General features: G+C 44.5%; 1 protein-coding gene across 7 annotated transcripts in view; it reads left to right on the top strand.

Annotated features, from left to right (window-relative positions):
- Window positions 1-24,327, top strand: part of U2SURP (U2 snRNP associated SURP domain containing) — a 103,341-nt gene that overhangs the window by 13,862 nt on the left and 65,152 nt on the right. For 3 of the 7 annotated variants that reach the window (XM_068280774.1, XM_068280773.1, XM_068280771.1), the window contains exons 2-4: window positions 16,106-16,207; window positions 23,133-23,247; window positions 24,128-24,282. In XM_068280774.1, the coding sequence (XP_068136875.1) occupies window positions 16,106-16,207; window positions 23,133-23,247; window positions 24,128-24,282 (372 nt within the window). Of the gene's footprint in view, window positions 1-16,105; window positions 16,208-23,132; window positions 23,248-24,127; window positions 24,301-24,327 lie in introns of all 7 variants that reach the window. The other 4 variants (XM_068280769.1, XM_068280772.1, XM_068280767.1 and 1 more) reach the window with 2 other exon arrangements.

The following is a 24,327-nucleotide window of genomic DNA, read 5'->3' as shown; positions in this document are numbered from 1 at the left end:
TGGGTTACTGTGCAGTATGACTGGTGAGTCTGGGCTATGGGTTGGGATGTCGTGCAGCACTGCTGGCTGGTTTGAGCTGTGTGTTGGGTTACTGTGCAGTATGACTGGTAAGTCTGGGCTATGGGTTGGGATGTAGTACTGTACAGTACTGCTGGCTGATTTGAGCTGTGTGTTGGGCTACTGTGCAGTATGACTGGTGAGTCTGGGCTATGGGTTGGGATGTAGTACTGTACAGTACTGCTGGCTGATTTGAGCTGTGTGTTGGGTTACTGTGCAGTATGACTGGTGAGTCTGGGCTGTGGGTTGGGATGTAGTACAGCACTGCTGGCTGGTTTGAGCTGTGTGTTTGGTTACTGTGCAGTATGACTAGTGAGTCTGGGCTATGGATTGGGATGTAGTACAGTTCTGCGGGTTGGGTTACTGTGCAGTATGATTGGTGAGTCTGGGCTATGGGATGGAGTACTACTGGTTGGCTGGTTTGAGCTATGCATTGGTTACTTTGCAGTGCACATCTAATGCAAATTGTATGCAGCTTGGAAGTGGATCAATGAATTGAATTTGTTTGGAACAGTTGTAACCTGTTTCGGTCGGTTTAACCAGTGAGTTGTGCTGCTATACCATATTGCTGGCTGGTTTTAGCTTTTGTTTGCATTGTATTAGCCAGAGAACTGGATACAATACAATACAATAACATTTCTATAGCGCTTTTCTCCCATAGGACTCAAAGCGCATAGGCTCTCTCAGATTCAGTAATTGGTAGTAGGATGAAGTATTCACACAACAAAAGTTATATTTCTGCAAATGCCAAACTGAACAGGTGGGTTTTCAGTCTGGATTTAAACACGTCCAGGGATGGAGCTGTCCTGATCTGTTGAGGTAAGGAGTTCCAAAACGTAGGGGCAGCATGACAGAAGGCTCTGGGACCAAAAGTTTCCAAATGGACTCTGGGTATGACTAGATTATTAGAACCTGTGGATCTGAGAATGCGGGGATTGCTACGCAGCTGCAACATCCAGTTTGAATATTAAACCCCTTGCTGTAGCCCCCACCCACTCTTTTGAATGTCTAGCAGCCCAGCTCTCAGCTGGAAAAAAAATAAACATACTGCTTGTCTACCGACCCCCTGACGCTGGCTCAGCTTTTCTCAAGGAAATAGCAGAATTTGTATCTTGCATAACACTGAAACACCCTAGGTGGATAATTCTGGGAGACTTTAACGCACGGGTCGATACACACTCTTCCCAATTTGGAACTAAGCTACTTCTCTCCATGAATGAACTGGGCTTCTCTCAAGCCGTCAACCTCCCTACCCACAAAAAAGGACACACTTTGGACCTCATTTTCCATTCAGAACTCCTAATATCCAATGTGGAAATTGATCCAGTAGTTTGGTCAGACCACCACACTGTCCACTTCTCCTTTACAGCACCGGCTACAAAACACCAAGTGAAAGAACTAATAAAATATCGTTCCTTGAAAGGTTTGACACCCCAACACCTTCAGAACAGCCTCAATCTAGGTGGACTGACAGATCACAACTTCGGCCTTGAATCCATGGTCCTTAAATATACCCACGATGTCTCAGCCGCTTTTGACGCCATAGCTCCCTTAAAGATTAAACGTTCCGCACCATTACATCATGCTCGCTGGTTTCACAACTCTATAAAGGAACTTAAGAAACAGGGACGCAGACTGGAACGAAGGTGGCGCAAACATCAGTCTCCTGATGACAAACTTTCCCTAATTGCTCACCTGAAAAAATATCAAACGATGATTAACAAAAAGAAGTCCTTATTCCTGTCTCACGAAATTGCAAATGCAGCCAACAGACCTGCCCAACTCTTCCGCACGGTTGACAGTCTCTGCAATCCATCTTGCAGGAAATCCAGCATCAGACCTTCACAGGAACTGTGCGAGAAATTTGCCCACTTCTTCTCAGACAAAGTCTCCTCCATACGATCTGCCATTCAATTCACAGCCCCAGAAACCCATGCAGAGCCATATAACAGGTGCAAAAATAGCCTACCACCATGGTCTGATTTTAAGGTAATCACTGAAAAAGACATCTTGGATATCCTCTCAAACCTTCGCCAGACTACCTGCGATCTGGACCCTGGCCCCACTAAGTTCATGTTGAAATGCCCTGAACTATTTACACCGGCATTCCACAAAATAGTCAACGGCTCCTTACAAGAAGGGTGGTTTCCCTCTACTCTGAAAGAAGCAATCGTCAGGCCTCTACTCAAGAAACCATCCTTAGACCCAGATGCTCTAAACAGCTACAGACCTGTCTCAAACCTCCCCTTTCTGGGAAAAGTTATTGAAAAGGCTGTCTACCTCCAACTTGAAGCCAGGCTCTCCAGAAACAACATCCTTGACCCTCTTCAATCTGGTTTCAGGAAATATCACAGCTGTGAAACAGCCCTCACCCAGATTTGCAATGATCTGCTCATTGCAAGAGACAAGGGTCAATGTTCCATCCTGATTTTGCTCGACCTCTCAGCGGCTTTTGACACAGTCGATCATGAAATCTTACTCAACAGGCTACAAGAGTACTGTGGCATAGATGGCATTGTTCTCCGGTGGTTCAACTCCTTCCTGGCTGGCAGAACACAAAGGGTAGCCTTAGAGCCCTTCCTCTCCAACCCTGTACCACTAAAATACGGTGTACCTCAGGGTGCAATATTATCCCCTTTACTGTTCACCATATACATGCTGCCACTTGGAGAAATCATACAAAAACATGGCCTGACATATCGTTGCTATGCTGATGACACCCAGCTATATTTGTCATTCAAACCTGACGTCACAGACCCTACTCCACAAATAAACGCATGCTTAGCTGAGCTTCAGGAGTGGATGAATAATTGGCTAAAACTTAATGCTGACAAAACTGAGGTTCTTGTTATCGAGGGCCAGGGCTCAACAGCAAAGCAGCTCCAGTCTCAACCAACACCGCTAAGAATAGGGAGCTCAGACCTGAACAACTCAGACTGTGTGCGCAGCCTGGGAGTACTGATTGATGGGAAATTAAGCTTCAGGAATCAAATCGCAACTGTTGTGAAACATTCCTTCTTTCACCTAAGGAATATTGCAAGGATTAAACACCTAATTCCTTCAGAGGATCTTCCAACCCTAGTTCATGCCTTCGTCACATCAAGGTTAGACTACTGCAACGTCCTCTACACAGGCCTGCATAAGAAAGACTTACACCGCCTGCAATTAGTACAGAATGCCGCCGCAAGGCTGTTAACGAGCCAACCCCGCCATTGCCACATAACACCAACCCTGAGCTCACTCCACTGGCTACCGATAAAATGGAGAATTCTGTTTAAGATTGGCTTACTGACATTCAAATCCTTGCACAATCTGGGCCCTGGATACCTGAAGGACTTGTTGCAACTACATCACACCCCCCACAATCTTAGATCAAAAGGATGTAACACCTTGGTCACCCCCAGAGTCCACCTCAAAACCTTTGGAGACAGAGCCTTTTGTCATGCTGCCCCTACACTTTGGAACTCTCTGCCACACCCAATCAGGACAGCCCCATCCCTGGAAACATTTAAGTCTAAACTGAAAACCTACCTTTTCAGTCTGGCATTCATGAACATCTGACTATCTCCTCTGTAACACAACCTAGCCTGAAACCCTGTATTAATCTGAGACACAGCTATGCGCTTTGAGTCCTATGGGAGAAAAGCGCTTTACAAATGTTATTGTATTATTATATTGTAACATATCTTTCATGTATTCAGGACCTAGATTCTTCAGGGATTTAAATGTCAGTAGGCCGATCTTGAATAGGACCCTCCATTCTATAGGTAGCCAGTGAAGGGAGTGCAGGACTGGCGTTATGTGGCAGTGACGGGGTTGGTTGGTTAGCAGTCTGGCAGCAGTATTCTGGATCAGCTGTAGGCGGTACAAGACCTTTTTTGGAAGGCCAGTGTAGAGAGCATTAAGGCCCATACACACGTCGGATTTCCGCGAAGGACGGGTCGTTTGAACGTCCTGTCGTTCCGTCGTTCGCCCGCTAAATCGGGCGTGTGTACAGACTGTCGTTCGCTTGATAAGGGTGAGTTTGAGCGATCCGCTGGGCGGATCGCTTAAACTCGCCCTTATCAAGCGAACGACAGTCTGTACACATGCCTGATTTAGCGGGCAAACGACGGGACGTTCAAACGACCCGTTGTTCGCGGAAATACGACGTGTGTATGGGCCTTTACAGTAGTCCAGTCGGGATGTGATGAAGGCATGGACTAAGGTTGGCAGATCTTCTGGGGGGATGAGGTGCTTGATTTTTGCAATGTTCTTCAGGTGAAAATAGGATGATTTCACCACAGCAGAGATTTGAGTTCTGAAGTTTAAGTCCCCATCAATTAGAACTCCCAGGCTACGCACATGATTAGAGCTGCGTAGATCCGTGCCTCCTATTCCCAGTGGTGAAGACTGAAAGTTAAGTTGTTTTGTTATCATGCTCTGCCCTCCAATCAGAAGGACTTCGGTTTTGTCTGCATTTAGTTTCAGCCAGTTGTCATTCATCCATTGCTGTAGTTCACGTAAGCAGGCGTTTATAGTTTGAGTTGGGTCTGTCACACCAGGCTTGAAGAAAAGATATAGTTGGGTGTCGTCTGCATAGCAGTGGTATGTCAGGCCATGTTTTTGGATTAGTTTTCCAAGCGGTATCATGTAAATCGTGAAAAGTAGGCGAGAGAGATTTGAGCCTTGGGGCACCCCATATTTAAGTGATACAGGGGTGGACAGGAAGGGCCCCATAGATACTTTGTGGGTTCTGCCACTCAAGAAGGATTGGAACCACTGAAGAACTATGCCATCAATGCCGCAGTATTCTTGTAGCCTGTTTATCAAGATGTCATGGTCAACTGTATCAAAGGCTGCAGAAATGTCTAGCAGTATGAGGATCGAGCACTCTCCTCTGTCTCTTGCCATGAGCAGGTGGTTGCATATTTGGATGAGGGCAGTTTCAGTGCTGTGGTGTTTCCTGAAGCCAGACTGGAATGGGTCATAACTGTTGTTTTGTAGGATTTTGGCTTCTAGCTGGAGGTAGACAGCTTTTTCAATTAGCTTGCCCAGAAAGGGGAGGTTAGAGACAGGTCTGTAGCTGGTCATTGCATCAGGGTCCAGGGAGGGTTTTTTGAGGAGAGGCCTGATGATTGCTTCCTTCAGTAAAGCAGGAAATATCCCTGATTGTAAGTAACAGTTAACAATTTTGAGGAATACCGGTACGAACAGGTCGGGGCAGTTCAACATGAACTGTGTTGGGCCAGGATCCAGGTCACAGGTAGTTAGACGGAGGTGAAGGAGGATGCTTGATGTGACTTCTTCATCAATTTCTTTGAAGTTTGACCAAGGTGTTACGTTGTCTCTGCTAATTGTTTTCGGCTCTATATTAGGCTCAGATGCTGTAAGTTGGATGGCGGACCTTATAGTGGAGACTTTGTCTATGAAGAAATGGGCAAATTGGTCACAGAGGTTCCTTGAAGACTCTATTAAGTTTTTGACATGCCGGGTTGCAGAGTTTTTCCACTGTGCGGAACAGTTGGGCTGGTTTGTTAACTGCATTTGCAATCTCTTGTGATAGAAAGGATGTTTTTTTTTTCCTGTGATTACCTTTTGGTAGTTCTTCAAGTGGAGGATTAAGGCATGTTTGTCTTCTGGGGACTGAGATTTGCGCCACAGTCTCAAGTTTTCGGCCTTGTCTTTTCAGCTCTTTTATGGCGTTATCAAACCCTGTGCATGATGGTGTGGAGGAAGATATTTGGTGCACAGAGGAGCAATGGTCTCAAAGGTGGAGGACACACATTTGTTGTATTTAAACACCAGAGTATCGGGGTCCAAACTGGATTCAGTCAATTTATCAAAGCTAAGGTTATCTCGGATATCTTGAGGTGTTAGCCCTTTTAAGCGGCGATATTTTATTTGATTCTTGACCTGGTATTTGACAGCTGGTATTGAGAGGGAGAAGTGGATAGTGTGATGGTCTGACCAGGCAACAGGATTAATTTCCACATTGGCTATTGACAGCCCAGTATGGAATATAAGGTCCAGAGTGTGACCTTTCCTGTGAGTAGCAGAGCTGATTGATTGGAAGAAACCCAGTTCATGTAAGGCACGAGGTAGCTCTATTCCAAATTGTGAAGAGGAGTCATCCACCCATGTATTGAAATCTCCAAGAACAATCCATCTGGGGTGTTCCAGTGTTAGGTTGCATAGGAGATCTACAAGTTCCTTAAGGAAGTCTGAGTATTTTTCTGGTGGGCGGTAGATCAGCAATATGTTAATGTTTTTCTCAGCTGAAAGTTGCACCCCCAAGCATTCAAACGAGTTGGTAGGTCCTACAGTAAGAGGTCTGATTTTCAAAGCTGATCTAAAGCAAAGTGCAACCCCTCCACCCCTGCGTTCTTTCCTGTCGCAGTATATCACAGAATAGTTTGTTGGCACGGCGGCCTCCAGGGTGGGGCCAACTGGTTCAGAAAGCCAGGTTTCAGTCAGGCAGGCCAGATCAGAAGACTCTATTAGATCATGTATGATTACTGTTTTGTTGTTTATTGATCTGACGTTGCAGAGGACAGCCTTGATGGAGCTACCCTGGGAGCTAGGGTCTGAGATTGAGGGCTCCAGGAGAGAACAATATCCAGATGTGTGGCTGTCATCTCTGCTGAATTGTGCTATTAGGGTTGTTGCCTGGCTGTACTCTGTAGATTTTGTCACTGAGTTATTTCGGTTCTGCAGTGGAGAACGTCTCTTCCCACGTCCTCTGGACCCTCTTCGAGCCTTTCTGAGGATTCCAACAGACTTAAGTAGAATTATTGTTGATTTGTCAATTGGATAGATATGGTTTCTGCTGTGGGGTTGATTCTAGTATAGTACTGCTGAATTAAGAACCTTCTGTAGAAATTGCTTCTCTGTACTGTATTCTGCTGTGGCCATAAAAATAAGTGGTCTTCAAAATTCCACAGCCTCAGGACTCTTGCTCCCTGCAGAGATTGGTACAGGGAAGTGCCAAATTCATTAGGAGTGAGTCGGTGCATTTTTTCCCGACTCTGACTCCAGGCACCCAAAAAATTGCTCCAACCTCGATTCCAACTTCATAGCTCTGGCTTCTTCCATAAAATACACATATTGGGCTCTATTCACAATACTTCTCATAAATTATTATTATTTATTATATTTATAAAGCGACTTATTTATCACCTTATTGATGAAAGTAACCTCTCAGCACATTTGCAGTTAAAATAATTGCTCAAAGTAAGTTGTTCCTGATAAAAATAATTTCAATATTACTTTTCTTACCTTAATTATATTTTTGCTCTTTGGGAGCTTAAAAATGTAACATAGATAAGGAAGGTGAAAAAGCTTTATGAACCATGCCCATTGTGGCAATGTACCCCACAAAATACACAAAATGTGGCAGGGTTTCGCACAATATATGGAATGAGGCAGTGTTTCCAACAAAATACACGTAAGACTGCAATGTTCCCACAAAATACACCTAATGCGGCAGTGTTCCCACAAAATACATGTAAGGCGGCAATGTTTCCACAAAATCCATGTAAAATCCATGGTCCAGCCTCCGTAGAAGCGCGATATAGCGCGAAATGGCTGTCATGCGAGCAGTGCCCAGCACACACCGTCACCATCACACCTCTGAGCACCGGTATGTCCATGTATGCTGCACTACTGTTTTGTATTTATGCATTCGGACTGTGCGTCACTTTTTGAAGAATAAATGTACGTTGCAGTGCCGATCATTCCTGCTCCTTCTCCTTCTTCCATGTATGTACTTCCCTTGGATCAGAGCACGCAAGTTACAACACTGTGGGTGAGGTGTGTTTTACCTGCCTAATCCCCTTCCATGCTGACTACATACCAGGGCTGTGGAGTCGGAGTCGTGGAGTCGGGCAATTTTGGGTGCCTGGAGTCAGTCGGGAAAAAAATGCTCCGACTCCGACTCCTAATGAATTTGTAACTAATTAAAATAGAAAATATGATAAAATGTTCTATTTCTCAGATAATAGTCATTAAAAATAATGCATATATACAGTATATATACAGTAATAGCTGTGCTTAGTCCACAAAAATGAAATAAACCAATCAAAATTAGTTACTTGTGCTGCTTCAATAAAGCAGTCCCCGTATTTTTAAGGTCAGATATACATATCTGATTGTGACTGTATATATGATGTGTACACAGAAATCTCTTATATATACTAAACAACATCTATGCTGTAAGAATAAAGCCTGATGTGTAGCTGTGTCACTAATAGAGATGGTCAACTAGATGGAAATAATTCTGCATTGATGCTGATTTATCCAAATGTATGCACTCCCTTTGCTGATGAAATCAAATAATTTGATATGTTATTAAAATTTGGTATGGTGACTACAAATTAAAGGGTAACTGAGACGGATGAAAAGTAAAGTTTTATACATACCTGGGGCTTCCTCCAGCCCCCTTCAGGCTAATCAGTCCCTCACTGTCCTCCACCACCCGGATCTTCTGCTATGATTTCTGGTAATTCAGCCAGTCAGCGCTGTCCGGCCGCATGCCGCTCCCACAGCCAGGAACATTCTGCACCTGCGCAATAGTGCTGCACAGGTGTAGTATGCTCCTGGCGGCGGAGTGTGTGCATGCGCACTACGCCTGACTGGCTCAAGTACCTGGACTCATAGCAGAAGACCCAGGTGGTGGAGGAGGACATCGAGGGACTGATTATCCTGAAGGCGGCTGGAGGAAGCCCCAGGTATGTATAAAACTTTAATTTCATCTGTCTCAGGTTTACTTTGTTACACAGTACTATACTCTACATATGCACTCCCCACAGAGCTGCAGGGAATCCACTGAGAATGCTGTGCACATTGAACACAGAGGTGTTGTCTGTTTACAATCTCCTCATTCCCCTGCAGAGTACCTGCACATCATTCTTACATGTACCCACACTTACATTGCCTAGGGCCTGATAGATGTTCTTTGTTCCGGTTTGTACCTTTTACAAGTACTCTTACCAAGGACTAGTTTTAGTCTAAAGGGAATAAATATAGTAGTCTACATATCCTTCTCACTTCAGTTGTCTTGTAAAATTCCTAAGCGTTGGCAGTTAAGAGACGAATTTCATGTTACATACTTTTAATCAACAAAATTGTAATATGCAAATTAGAGGAGTCGGAGTCGTGGAGTCGGTGGAATCCTAAACTGAGGAGTCGGAGTCGGTGGATTTTTGGACCGACTCCACAGCCCTGCTACATACTGCTGCAGTGCCACCTGCCTTTCTACCTGCTTCTACCAAAATCCATGTAATGCAGCAGTGTTTCCCACAAAATACATGTAAGGCAGCAATGTTCCCACAAAATACACGTAATGCAGCAGTTTTACCCACAAAATACATGTAAGGCGGCCATGCTCACACAAAATACACCTAATGCGGCAGTGTTCCCACAAAATACATGTAAGGCAGCCATGTCCTCACAATACACCTAATGCGGCAGTGTTTCCCACAAAATACACATAATGCGGCAGTGTTTCCCACAAAATACATGTAAGGCGGCCATGTTCCCACAAAATACACCTAATGCGGCAGTTTTCCCACAAAATACACACGTTTGACATCCTTTCCATTTCAAAAATACACATAAGGCAGCAACCCCCCTCCCCCCTTAAAAACACATTAGGCGGCGTTACCCTTTATTTGGTGTGCCAGCCGTCCCCCAAGATACTGCCCTGTAATGCCATGAACATAAACCGTCTACTCACCTAGAATGGGACTCAAGGCATCCAGCGTCGCTCCCCCATCCTCACATATCCTGTGCTGACAGTAGTCTCCAGTGCAGGGCTTCAGAAGACATTTTCCCATAGCCCGCAGCCTGGAGGGGAGCTGCTGCCCGTGTACTGACGCAGTGTCTGTCAGATGACGTTACCAGGTCTGTGGAGTTGGAGTCGGTACCAGGAAAAGGTGATTTCATAAACGTTGGAGTCAGATGATTTTGTACTGACTCCACAGCCCTGGCTGCAACACCGTGTCACCTGCAGGGGGAGCATAGAATCTGGCCCTGCATCAGCGGGCCAGATTAAATAGCCTGGCGGACTGTAGTTTACCCACCTCTGATCTAAACTGTCACAGTTGAGAAGCAAATAATTCTTATTTGCATGCAACAATATACGCAGCCAAGAGGGAAGTTCTGGACTTGGTAGCTCAGCAGAAGGGCACAAGGGAAATGTAGAAGATTCCCTTTTTTTAAAGAATATTGATACTATACAGAAATTCTTTTTTCAGCTGTATTTACCAGGGCTGTGGAGTTGGTACAAAAGTCATCTGACTCCTTTTGTTTGATTCATTGGGCTCTTCTAATTTGCGTATAACAATCTTGTTGATTGAAAGTATGAAGCATAAAAGGGATCGTCGATCGGGCATGCTCTTGGCAGCACTATTTTGATCTAATTAGAATAATCGGATGGTGGATTGGCCGTCAAGACGCCTAATGTATGGCCATCTTAAAGGACATCCGAGTTGACCTGATGAGATAGACATGTGTATGTACAGTGCCAAGCACACAAATAACTGGGCTGTTTTGTTTTTTTTCTTTCTCTGCCTGAAAAAGTTAATCAGGTATGCAATAAACAGTTTCTGCCTGGGTCGAAACCAGGTCAGACTATAGCATGACCCTCACTGATAAGTAATTACAGCCATAAAACACTTTCCTGTCAGTAAATGACTACAGAGAGCAGGAAAGAGATAAAAAAAAGGGTCAATAATTCATAGATTTTAGCTCTGCCATACTTTAATAAAGCTGCCATTGAGCAGAAACAATGAAACCGTAAAAGCTTAAAAACTAGATTTACCGTAAATATAAAATAAAACAGTGAGATATAAAAAAAAGTATTTTTAGGAGACTGAGGATAGATACAATTGTTTTTCATATCAGTTTATTTTCACCTCGTATGTCCTTTAGGCTACTTACACACCAAGACGTTGCGTTTTAGGGGACATTATGGTCGCATAACGTGCCCCTAACGCAACATATGGTGGTGTTGAAGTTGGACGTCAGATTGAGCTGCGTTATGCAGCTCTCAAAGCAGCCGCTCCAGGTTAGTGAAAGGAAGTCCGGATCTTTTTAAGGATTCGGATCATTTGAATCATCATTGAAAAGATCCGGATCTTTGAACCAAATCATTTGAATCATTTTACTAGGGAAGCAGACTGGGTGAAATGACTAGCAGGACAGGACTTTCCCTGCACTGTACATTCTGTATGTTCCTGTTTCTTCCAGACAGACATCCTGTGAACCGTATCTTTCATTGTGATGATCCGGATGATTCGACTCACAAAAAAGATCCGGATCAAATGAACGATTCGTTCATGATCCGGACAACACTACAGTCCTACCATGAGTCTCTGCAGTGCAGTGAATATTAATTAGCCATGTGGCTGGCCGAGGAGGAGGAGGGGAGACCTCCTCCAACATTACTGTGCATGTAGAAGCAGTCTAACGCTGCTTAGCCCAGTATAACGTACAGCATGCAGTACTTTGTTCAAACGTGCTGCGTTACTATATAACGCAACGTGTGCACTGTGAACAGCACAATTGATTTTACAGTGCTGTGAGTTAGGCTGCGTTACTGGCTGCTGTAACGTGGGACTTTAACTTCCCACTGTGAAACCAGCCTTAACTTGCAAACTGAATCATGTGTAACTAATCATTAGAGATGGTCAGTAAGATGCTGATGATGCCAGTGCTTGGCAATCCAACTGAAAGCAGTCAGTTAACCATGGGTAAAAGACTCGCCAGTGGTAAAACTATCCGATGGACACACAAATGTTAGGGCTAGAAACGGCATTGTGATAGGTACTGCTCAGGCATTGAGGGTCATTAAAGATCTGACGGGATGAAACCTTGACAGTTGTTCCACAAGCTCATTTAGGGCCCTTTTCCACTAGCGCGTTTGCGCTAGCTGAATCGCAAAACCGCAAACCACTAGCGATTTTACAATCGCTACGGTTTGCTTTTTAACATAGGAATCGCGGTAGGTCATTTCCACTACCGCGATTCGTTTTTTACTTGATCGCGATCGCGCCGCGGAGCGACTTTTGCCGTGATTTTGCTATGCAGTGCATAGCATAGCAAAATCGCGGCCGCAAACGTCGGGAAAACGGCGGAATTGCGATTCAGCAATTGCTAGCGGTCAGCGCGAACGCTAGCGACTGCTAGTGGAAAAGGGCCCTAAAGGTGCGTACACACGTCTGATATTTCTGAACGACTTATAGTTCAAACAACAAGTCATTCAGACATCATGTACACACTGACCAATAAGTCGTTTGATATGCTAATTTACCTAATGAATATGTCGTTTAACCAACTTGATAATGGAGAATGGACTGGATAGAACAATGGACTAGATTAAATAACTGATCAAACAACTTGTTGTTTGAATGTCTTTTAGTGTCAAACTACTAGACTTTCAAACAAGTCTTTTGTACACGTGTAATGCTGGGAATACACGGTTCGTTTTTTAGGTGATTAGACGGTTTGATAATTTCCGACATGTCTGATCTCCCTTTCGATTCTTTCGCCACTCGAATTCTGATAGAAGTGAATAGAAAAAGATTAGAAAAAAGGAGCGGAAGATAAAATCGACTGCAGAATTGAGCGGCAAAAACGATCGAGAGGCGAAACGCACGGCAGAAACGAACAGTGTATTCCCAGCATAACTGTCAATTGAACGACAGTTAGTTCACGGATCCACCAAGCGGATCAATCAAAATTGCTGCCATCAGTCGAACGATCGTTCGTACACACACACCAAACTGTCATTCAAATGACCGGTTTGAACGATAAGTCGGTCAGAAATATCAAAGTGTGTACGTACCTTTAAAGATACAGCACGACCCCCCCAGTGCATTGTTCCTGTGCCTGCAATACTTGCTGGAAGTCTTTTCATCATATACAGCACCATTGTCCCTCCTCAAATGAACAGTACATTATACACTATCTCGCTTTCCCCAGTGCCAACCCCAGGACAAACACTATCCTGACGGGGGACACTAATGGTACGCGTGTATACCTTTAGGCTACTTTCCCACCAAGACGTTGCGTTTTAGGGGACGTTAAGGTCGCATAACGTGCCCCTAACGCAACGCATGGTGGTGTTGAAGTTGGACGTCAGATTGAGCTGCGTTATGCAGCTCTCAAAGCAGCTGCTCCAGGTTAGTGATAGGAAGTCCGGATCTTTTTAAGGATTCGGATCATTTGAATCAGATCATTGAAAAGATCTGGATCTTTGAACCGAATCATCTGAATCATTTTACTAGGGAAGCAGACTGGGTGAAATGACTAGCAGGACTTTCCCTGCACTGTACATTCTGTATGTTCCTGTTTCTTCCAGACAGACATCCACTGTGAACCGAATCTTTCATTGTGGTGATCCGGATGATTCGACTGACAAAAAAGATCCGGATCAAATAAACGATTCGTTCATGATCCGGACTACACTACAGATCCACCAGGAGTCACCACAGTGCACTGAATATTAATTAGCCATGTGGATGGGCCGCAGAGGAGGAGGGGAGACCTCCTCCTCCAACATTACTGAGCATGTGCAAACAGTCTAACGTGTCTTTAGCCCAGTATAACGTACAACATGCAGCACTTTGTTTAAACGTGCTGCGTTACTATGTAACGCAACGTGTGCACTGTGAACAGCACATTGATTTTACAGTGCTGTGAGTTAGGCTGCATTACTGGCTGCTGTAACGTGGGACTTTAACCTACCACTGTGCAACCAGCCTTATGCATTTCACATCTTTTTAGTTTGAGTTCAGGTCTGCTTTAATGTCTGCAGTATATAGTGAACATAAACACAAAAAGTAGTCTTTCATAGGAGTCTTTATGTACATATCATCAGCATGTGTTTGCTAAAGGAAATGTAGTGTGAAAATGAAATCCTTGTAATTAACTGTTAGACCTGTTTACATATGGATGCCATCCTGTAGGACATAGTAGAGCTTGAAGAATTATTAAAGTTTGGTGAAGTGTAATTAAATATTTTGGGCTGGAGGAATCCCAGGAGCTGCGTAGCCAAAGCTCCTTAAAAGTTACAGCTGACACCCAAAACTTGAGTTTTTCTCAAATTGTTAATGAAGGTGGCTCCTGAACCTTTTCTGGTGTATTTAGGGCTGAACAGACTGGCTCCTAAATCCAAATGACATCTTAAAGGGAACCTAAAACGAGGCTTCCATGATTATTTCCTTTTAAGCAATACCAATTGTAGTAGTATTGTTTGAATCACAAACATGAAACAAGCATGCAGCGAATCCAGTCATACTTCAGTCAGAGCACCTGATCTGCATGCTTGTTCAGGGTCTATGGCTAAAAGTATTAGAGGCAGATGATCAGTAAGGCAATATGCATTGTTTAAAAGGAAATAAATAGGGCAGCCTCTATATCCCTCTCACTTTAGGTTCTCTTTAACCTGTTAACAGCCACAAACAAGCTATCTCACTTTAAAGGGAACCTAAACTGAGAAGGATGTGGATTTTTCCTTTTAAAATAATACCAGTTGCCTGACTCTCCTGCTGTTGCTGTGTCTCTAATACTTTCAGCCACAGCCCCTGAACAAGCAGCTAATCCAGTCTGACTTTAGTCAGAGCACCTGATCTGCATGATCGGATGCTCTGACTGAAGTCAGACTGGGTTAGCTGCATGCTTGTTTCAGGTGTGTGATTCAGCCACTACTGCAGCCAAAGGGTTTACAGCAGGACTGATAAACAACTGTTTTGTTTTAAAGGAAACATCTATATCCCTCTGTTAAGGTTCCCTTTAAGATCATGCACTGCTTTTTGTCTTCAGCCGGCAGAACTCCTTGTAGTGCTGTAAATTATTGGCTTGCTTTGATCTGTCTCCAAGCAGAAAACCTAGAAACTGAAAACAGAAATCCTCTTTTATTGTCTTTCACTGTGACAAGTGGCCATAAATACACATTACAGCAGTAATAATTAGAAACATAAAATCTAATAAAGAAATAAAAAAATGTGCAAAAATAAATTGGCCCTGGAGTATTTGCAAGCCTCTACATGAATTGGCTGCGAAAAAGTTTACATACTTCCCATGATGGGACATTGCCCAGCCAGAGGTGACATCCCTATAATTTCAGACATACGCCACAGTGATTAAGGCCCTGTTCACAGTGATCAGTTGCATTGCAGAATGATTCTGCATGTCAACTCACTGCCTACTGGGGCTGTTCACATTATTGCGTTGTAACTGATCCGCGTTATTCTAACTCACTGCATTGTCTATGTCCAGTCTCCATTGCAGTTCAGTTGTTCTAATGCTTTATAACACGTGCATTATGCAGCTGACCACTGTGAACCTAGCCTAAATGTTTTCTGTAAGAAAGAATTGGACCTAAAGGATAAATGTGTGTGCAAACATTGCTCGGGCTTTAATATGTTGCATATAATATAATGTTATTGGATACAATTTGAATTAATCTGTTAGTGAATGAACGATTTCCTGGAGATTATTCATTCAAATATACATTGTAATAAACTCCCTTGGCCATCCCTTTTCTTTTTCGCTCTTGAAAATAACCAGGATGTAAGGAGGTACAATTTACACACGGTACAATTTTTAATTTTAATTGTTTTGACCGATCCAATACAATTTTTCATTTGATCAATCTACTTCCTACAAACAGCAAAGTTTGGCATGTACTCATAGTTATATGCAATTTGTTCTGGTTGAATACAGATTATTAGTTCATCACACACCATACAAGTCTTTGTAAATTTGGTCTGAATCTTCTAACAAATCCAATCTCAATCAAAAATTTAGAAAAACAGAAATTTTCTTGATTTGGGAACAAATTTTTTTTGATTGGGGAGAAAACTTTTTTTTTTTTTTTTTTGGTACAATCATTTTAATCGAGTTTATATAAAGAAGATAAAACTTGTAATGTGTCCAATAACTTTTAGACAGTTGTTTAGAAAGTTGATGCAAAATTCAGTAATCAATGAAAACTTTCAATTCTTGGGTCATGTGAAATAGATCATTCCTAGTAAGTTACTAAATCATTTTTTTTTTTTTACAGCAGTCTCTTATGGAAAGTAAACTCAAAGCATTTAGTATTGGCAAAATGGCCCCTGCAAAGAGAACATTAAGCAAGAAAGAGCAAGAGGAGCTCAAAAAGAAGGTGAGGCTTAGAGATGATGTCAAATTGAATGTATGTACATGTACTTAGACATTTGCTGCCTCCAGCTTAGGCAGTATGTTTCATTACAGCCTCCACTTTAATGTTTTAGTCTTTGGAAGTGTAAGAAACTGCCAGCTTAATATTGTTAATGGACAGGATGTTAGGGAAAATACCTCCAGCAGGAACACATGCAACACTAATGCTGGGAATAGACGGGTCGACCGGCGCCGGATCGACCCCAGCCGCGTCCCCGCTTGTCCCCGCCGGCGCTTCCTTATCAGAGCTCGATTCCCTGCCATTGTCCGCCGGCGGGGATCGAGCGGGCGAGGGTCAAGCGGCTTGATCGGGCCATATTATCAGCTGGCTGATACACGGTACAGAAACGTACCGTGTATCCCCAGCATAAGAAACTAATGCTGGGGATACACGGTACGTTTCTATAAAATGGAGGGTCCTATTCAAGATTAAATCACTAAATAATCCTGGCCCTGGATACATGAAAAAAAATGCTACAGCTGCGTAGCAATCCCCACATTCTCAGAACCTCAGGTTCTAATAATCTAGTCATAACCAGAGTCCACTTGGAAACTTGTGGTCCCAGAGCCTTCTGTCATGCTGCTCCTACGTTCTGGAACTACTTAGCTCATCAGATCAGGACCGTGCCTTCCCTGGATGTGTTTAAATCCAGACTGAAAACCCACCTGTTCAGTTTGGCATTTGCAGAAATATACCTTTTTGTTGTGTGAATACTTCATCCTACTACCAATTACTGAATCTGAGAGAGCCTAAGCGCTTTTAGTCCTATGGGAGAAAAGCGCTATAGAAATGTTATTGTATTGTATAAGTGGCTGACTCAGACAGGAAGTGACTACAGTGTGACCCTCACTGATAAGATAATTCCAACTATAAAACACTTTCCTATCAGAAATTGCCTTTTTGAGAGCAGGAAAGAGATAAAAAAAAGGGTCAATAGTTCATAGATTTTAGCTCTGGCATACTTCAATGAATGTGTCACTGAGCAAAAACAATAAAACAGTTAAAACCTAAGTAGATTTAAACATAAAATAAAACTATGGAATATCTTAAAAAGTCATTTTTAGGAGAAGTAAAATAGATACAATTGTTTATTTTTGCCTTCGGTGTCCTTTCAGTACTCTTAGGAGGGATGCTGGTATGGGGGCACTTATAGGACTCTAACATTTGCAGCTGTTCAATAAATAGTAGAAGGCACCCAAAATAAAGTGTTAAAGGGATACTGTAGGGGGGTCAGGGGAAAATGAGTTGAACTTACCCGGGGCTTCTAACGGTCCCTCGCAGACATCCTGTGTTGGCGCAACCACTCACCGATGCTCTGGCCCCGCCTCCGGTTCACTTCTGGAATTTCAGACTTTAAAGTCTGAAAACCACTGCGCCTGCGTTGCCGTGTCCTCAATCCCGCTGATGTCATCAAGAGCGCACAGCGCAGGCCCAGTAGGGTCTGTGTCTGCGCAGTACACTCCTGGTGACATCAGCGGGAGCGAGGACACAGGCGTGCAGGCGCAGTGGTTTTCTGACTTTAAAGTCAGAAATTCCAGAAATGAACTGGAGGCGGGGCCGGAGCATCGGTGAGTGGCTGCGCCAACACAGGATGTCTGCGGGGGACCATTAGAAGATCCGGGTAAGTTCAGCTCATTTTCCCCCGACCCCCCCCCCCCCCTACAGTATCCCTTTAAGAATACTTCCTGAGGAGGGGTGTCAGTCTAAACAAGCCATAGCCTGGTGTAAGCGCAAATATTTAACTTTATTACACAAAGAGTTTAGTCAGTGACAACTGATGTCCTCAGGTATAGAACTGTGTATACTTTTCTTATTCTGGGCACCTCTTAAGGCCCGTACACACGATAGATTGATGTCTGGTGGGAATCGGCAACCGATCCCTCGGGCAACATCCCATGGCTGTATAGATGCATAGTCAGCTTACTGGCTGAAAACACGCAATGTGTGTGTAGGGGGTACTCAGTGACATCACGTCGTGGTTGGGTGAGCAATGAGCACAAAGCTATCTGTTGTCACTCACTGGTCAGTCTGTGGCTGCTGTACACACTCCAAATTATCGGCAGAGATGATCGCTATCGGATGCCTCAGCTGACTTTAGTGTATGCACAGGTCTTTACAGTTTTCTGTGCATACAACAAAGGCACTTTCTATTTACTTTATCTGACTCAGCATACTGAGCAGCTTTATTTAACAATAGTGTATTTTTTGCCCTCATAACTAATTTCCCAATTTTATAAATCCGCCAAAATTTTATTGGGTGCGTGCGAATCTACATACGGAAGATTGTCACCCAATACGATCATTTATGATGGCTACAAGCAAATATTTGATGTAAGCAAATGGTTTCACACAGTATGTTTAGCGATCGGCTGGATCAGATAACTTACGATCAATCTGCAACTGTTGTCCTTGCAGTGTACTGTCTTATATGTCCAAACTGTAAACAGAAAATTGACTCATGAGTAAACAAGTAATGCTGTGCTCAGACCTGCTCCTCAGTACAGCCAGGGGCCAAACGTCCAACAGATCCAATAAAGGTTGGCACCCAGGAGCAAATCCAGGATATTCAAGGGGGGGGGGGGGGGATTCCTGATAGGTCTCTTTTGGCAAGCCGCACACTACCGCGCATGCGTTTGCCCACAAAATCCACATGATGCACAGCATTTCTCCACAAAATACACACAATGCGCAGTGTTTCCCTACAAAATACACATGATGCAGTAGAGTTTCGCCAAAATATATATAATGTGGCAGTGATTAAGTAGCCAGATAACCCCCCTTTATTTTGGATAAGGAAATTACCCCACCCCTCTTTAGTATAGGTGAGCAGATGACCCCCATTTATCACACAGGTAGCCAGATGAGCCCCCCCCAGTTAGGATAAGTAACCACATGATCCCCATTTATAGTATATAGCCAGGTGACTCCCCGTTCAGTACATTCCCCCTTGTATTTCGCCAGATCCCCCTTGTATATATAGTCAGTGTATATAGTCAGATCCCCTGTATATATAGCCAGAGATCCCCCCCCTGTATATACCCATATACCCACTGTATGTAGCCAGATGCTTCCCCCTGCATATAGCCAGTGTATATAGCCAGATCCCCCTGCATACAGCCAGTGTATATATCCAGATCCCCCTGCATATAGCCAGTCTGTATAGCCAGATCCACCTGCATATAGCCAGTGTGTATAGCCAGATCCCCCTGCATATAGCCAGTGTATATAGCCAGATCCCCCTGCATATAGCCAGTGTATATAGCCAGATCCCCCTGCATATAGCCAGTGTATATAGCCAGATCCCCCTGCATATAGCCAGTGTATATAGCCAGATCCCCCTGCATATAGCCAGTGTATATAGCCAGATCCCCCTGCATATAGCCAGTGTATATAGCCAGATCCCCCTGCATATAGCCAGTGTATATAGCCAGATCCCCCTGCATATAGCCAGTGTATATAGCCAGATCCCCCTGCATATAGCCAGTGTATATAGCCAGATCCCCCTGCATATAGCCAGTGTATATAGCCAGATCCCCCTGCATATAGCCAGTGTATATAGCCAGATCCCCCTGCATATAGCCAGTGTATATAGCCAGATCCCCCTGCATATAGCCAGTGTATATAGCCAGATCCCCCTGCATATAGCCAGTGTATATAGCCAGATCCCCCTGCATATAGCCAGTGTATATAGCCAGATCCCCCTGCATATAGCCAGTGTATATAGCCAGATCCCCCTGCATATAGCCAGTGTATATAGCCAGATCCCCCTGCATAAAGCCAGTGTATATAGCCAGATCCCCCTGCATATAGCCAGTGTGTATAGTCAGATCCCCCCCTGTATATATAGCCAGATGAACCCCCCCCCCCCTCTCTCACTCTCACATATTGTGGATCATGGAATGGCTGGCTGGCTTCCAAACATCCCCCCGCCCTGCCTCTCCGTGAGCCCTGGCTGCACTTGCCTTATCCAGACTCCAGCTCATCCAGCAGCAGTACTTCTCTCTCCATGGACGCATACTCTGATGTCCAATGGCCTTCAGGGGGGGAGCGTGGCCGCTGCGGCTGGATGGCGTGGCGACGTCACGTTAGAGCCAGGATGAAAGGTAGCCAACTAGCCATGGAGACCTGGGACGTCATCACCGCAGCCGAGAAAGGTAATGTATCTCTGCGCCGCCCCCCTAGTACCCCCGCTCTCATACCGCCAGTCAGAGAGACCCTCCCCCAGGGGCGCAACTAGAAATCACTGGGTCCCCCTGCGAAAATGAGGATGGGGCCCTCCCCATAGGCACCAAATAATCGTAATGGGGCAGCGTTTCACTATAAAATAATCCTAATGCAGCAATGTTTCACTAGAAAATTATCCTAATGCAGCAATGTTTCACTAGAAAATAATTGTAATGCAGCAATGTTTCACCAGAAATGAATCGAAAATTGGGCAGCATTTCACCAGAAATGAATCGTAAAATTGGCAGCATTTCACCAGAAATGAATCGTAAAGTGGGCAGCATTTCACCATAAAATGATCGTAAAGTGGGCAGCATTTCACTAGAAATTAATCATAAATTGAGCAGCATTTACCTATAAAATAATCGTAAAGTGGGCAGCAGCCATCAGAAAATAATCGTAATGTGGGCAGCAGCCAGCAGTCATCAGAAAATAATCGTAATGTGGGCAGGAGTCACCAGAAAATAATCGTAAAGTGGGCAGCAGTCACCAGAAAATCACAATGTGGGCAGCAGGCACCAGAAAATCGTAATGTGGGCAGCAGACACCGGAAAATCGTAATGTGGGCAGCAGACACCTGAAAATCGCAATGTGGGCAGCAGACACCTGAAAATCGCAATGTGGGCAGCAGACACCTGAAAATCGCAATGTGGGCAGCAGACACCTGAAAATCGCAATGTGGGCAGCAGACACCTGAAAATCGCAATGTGGGCAGCAGACACCTGAAAATCGCAATGTGGGCAGCAGACACCTGAAAATCGCAATGTGGGCAGCAGACACCTGAAAATCGCAATGTGGGCAGCAGACACCTGAAAATCGCAATGTGGGCAGCAGACACCTGAAAATCGCAATGTGGGCAGCAGACACCTGAAAATCGCAATGTGGGCAGCAGACACCTGAAAATCGCAATGTGGGCAGCAGACACCTGAAAATCGCAATGTGGGCAGCAGACACCTGAAAATCGCAATGTGGGCAGCAGACACCTGAAAATCGCAATGTGGGCAGCAGACACCTGAAAATCGCAATGTGGGCAGCAGACACCTGAAAATCGCAATGTGGGCAGCAGACACCTGAAAATCGCAATGTGGGCAGCAGACACCTGAAAATCGCAATGTGGGCAGCAGACACCTGAAAATCGCAATGTGGGCGGCAGGCACCTGAAAATCGCAATGTGGGCGGCAGACACCTGAAAATCGCAATGTGGGCGGCAGACACCTGAAAATCGCAATGTGGGCGGCAGACACCTGAAAATCGCAATGTGGGCGGCAGACACCTGAAAATCGCAATGTGGGCGGCAGACACCTGAAAATCGCAATGTGGGCAGCAGTGACCAGAAAATCGCAATGTGGGCAGCAGTGACCAGAAAATCGTAATGTGGGCAGCAGTGACCAGAAAATCGTAATGTGGGCAGCAGACACCTGAAAATCGTAATGTGGGCAGCAGACACCTGAATCATAATGTGGGCAGCAGACACCTGAAAATCACAATGTAGGCAGCAGACACCTGAAAATCGTAATGTGGGCAGCAGACACCTGAAAATCATAATGTGGGCAGCAGACACCTGAAAATCACAATGTAGGCAGCAGACACTACAAAAAAAATGCACCTGTGAAAAAAAAACAATTCACTTACCTGACAGAAGTCTTCTCCTCTTCTGGCATCTGGCACCAGCTCCCCGACGATCCTCCTGCAGCACATCTCCCGCGCTGACAGGCAGATTGCAGGGCTACGGCAAGATGGCTCCCGAAGCCCTGTACTGGAGACACAAATAGTCTCCAGAACAGGGCTTTGGCAGCCATCTTGCCATAGCCCTGCTCTGCCTCGGGAGACTGCAGGCTGAAGGGAAGAAGTTGTACACCTGGCTGGGGGGTCCCGCAATCGGGGGGCGACAGCGCTCCCCCCCTCACACGGCTGGCGGGCCCCGGGCCCCCCCTGCTGCGCACACACATGAGCAGGCGGCAGCTGCACTATGACATTCAGTGGCTGCCGCTGCTCAGATTCAGGAGGCACTTCCGGTCTAGGTGCGAGGGGGTGGTTCCAGACACCCGGAACACCCCCTTCCGTGCGCCAGTGGCACCAACAATGTATTAAAGCTCAACTACATTTATGGATGCAAAAACATGTGACAAATGCAGTGACAGACCGCTTTTTCCAACAATAGTCCTTCATCAAGCTGCATTGTTTGATGGACTATTGTCCGAAGTAGCGGTCAGTCGCTGCACTTGTCTTATATACAGTCATAAGACCCATAGGAGATCATGGGAATTTCCAAGGTACACTCTGTCAATACATACGTACAGATATCTTATTGTAACAATCTTTGGCAACCTTCACTTGCTTCTGTATCTCCATGTGCTCCAAAAGATAGTTCAAAGTTCCATGCAGAAATTATTCAACATTAGTATAAAACATGACCTGTCAGTGTTGTATCAGAGCTACCTAGGCATTTGATTTCTGCTTGCTCTTTCTCTGTGCGTGACATGCATTCTTTGGGAAAGATGTTGTTCCGAAGAGAGGTTTGCAGGGTTCACAAATGGTGTCAAGATGAAGTGTTTGAAATGCAGTAACTTGTCCTGATCTCATGACACCTCTTGAATACATAATGTTATATCAGAGGCAGCTAGCTGTTCAATAGTGTAATAGATCTAACTCTTACTTTACACAGGAAGATGAAAAGGCTGCTGCAGAGATTTATGAAGAATTTTTAGCTGCTTTTGAAGGAAGCGATGCCAGCAAGGTTAAAACATTTGTTCGAGGAGGAATTGTCAATGCCACAAAAGGTAAGGACTGTATCTAAAACTTAAAACAGAATTTCAGCTACATTTTTGTAAAAATTTATTTAACTATAAAAAAAGTGAATGAAATGCATTACTCGATTTTCCGTTGAGCGATTAAGCGATCAACTTTATTGGGCGATCAACTACAGTGCGGTTGATAGAAATTTGACCACCTAGTGGCCTACACACAAGCGAAATCCTGTGCGATTCCCCTTCACAATCCATCTGAATAATGTTTTACCTCCATGCTTTGAAATCAAAAATTGATTCTGTGTCAATCAAAATCCTTTGAATAATAGCCAATTCCTTTATGATCGAACAATATTTTCCATCCTGCTCGATCAAGCAATTTGGTAAATTCTACCAAATATCTGCCAGTTTCTGTTGATTGAGCAGAGTGGAACATAACTGATTCTCCCACGATCCAATAAAATTATCAAATTTAATGGCCAATTGTACAGGGCAATCAAGTGATGTATGGGCACCTTAATAGCTGCTTTCACTTTCCTCTAAAGGTGCGTACACGCACTACGGCCGCCAACGACTGGTCTGTCAGACCCTCCAGCTTGGCGGACTTTCAGGCGACAGTAGCGCGTGTGTACGCACTGTCGGCGGACTGATAAGGCTGTTTCTGAACGATCTGCTCTGAGCTCAGAAACAGCCTTATCAGTCCGCTGACAGTGTGTACACACCCGCTACTGTCGCCTGAAAGTCCACCCAGCGGGAGGGTCTGACGGACCCGTTGTTAGCTGCCGTAGTGCGTGTATGGTATGCACCTTTTAGACTTGAGACTTATGTGATTAGATTAGTAGTAGTAAGTTAATCTGTCAAAGGTTATTGTTTGTATTAAGTCAATAATGGAGTAAAAAATACTTTCTTACAGATGAGCATGAGGCAGAAGAAAAGAAGGGCAAATTGTATAAGCCATCGTCAAGATTCTCTGAAGTGAAAGCTCCGCAGCCTTCTATAGAACGCCCAGCTCCTCCAACTCCTCCGCCTCCTCCGCCTCCAATGTTACCTATCGAACCTAAGAAAACTGTGAGGGCGCTGACACAGGTTTTTGTTTCCCATTGACTTTGCTTT

The sequence above is a fragment of the Hyperolius riggenbachi genome, chromosome 4 (assembly GCF_040937935.1).
Source record: "Hyperolius riggenbachi isolate aHypRig1 chromosome 4, aHypRig1.pri, whole genome shotgun sequence".
Lineage (NCBI taxonomy): Eukaryota > Metazoa > Chordata > Amphibia > Anura > Hyperoliidae > Hyperolius > Hyperolius riggenbachi.
The sequence above is the reverse complement of the archived record's forward strand: the minus strand, read 5'-3'. Positions and strand labels throughout refer to the sequence as shown.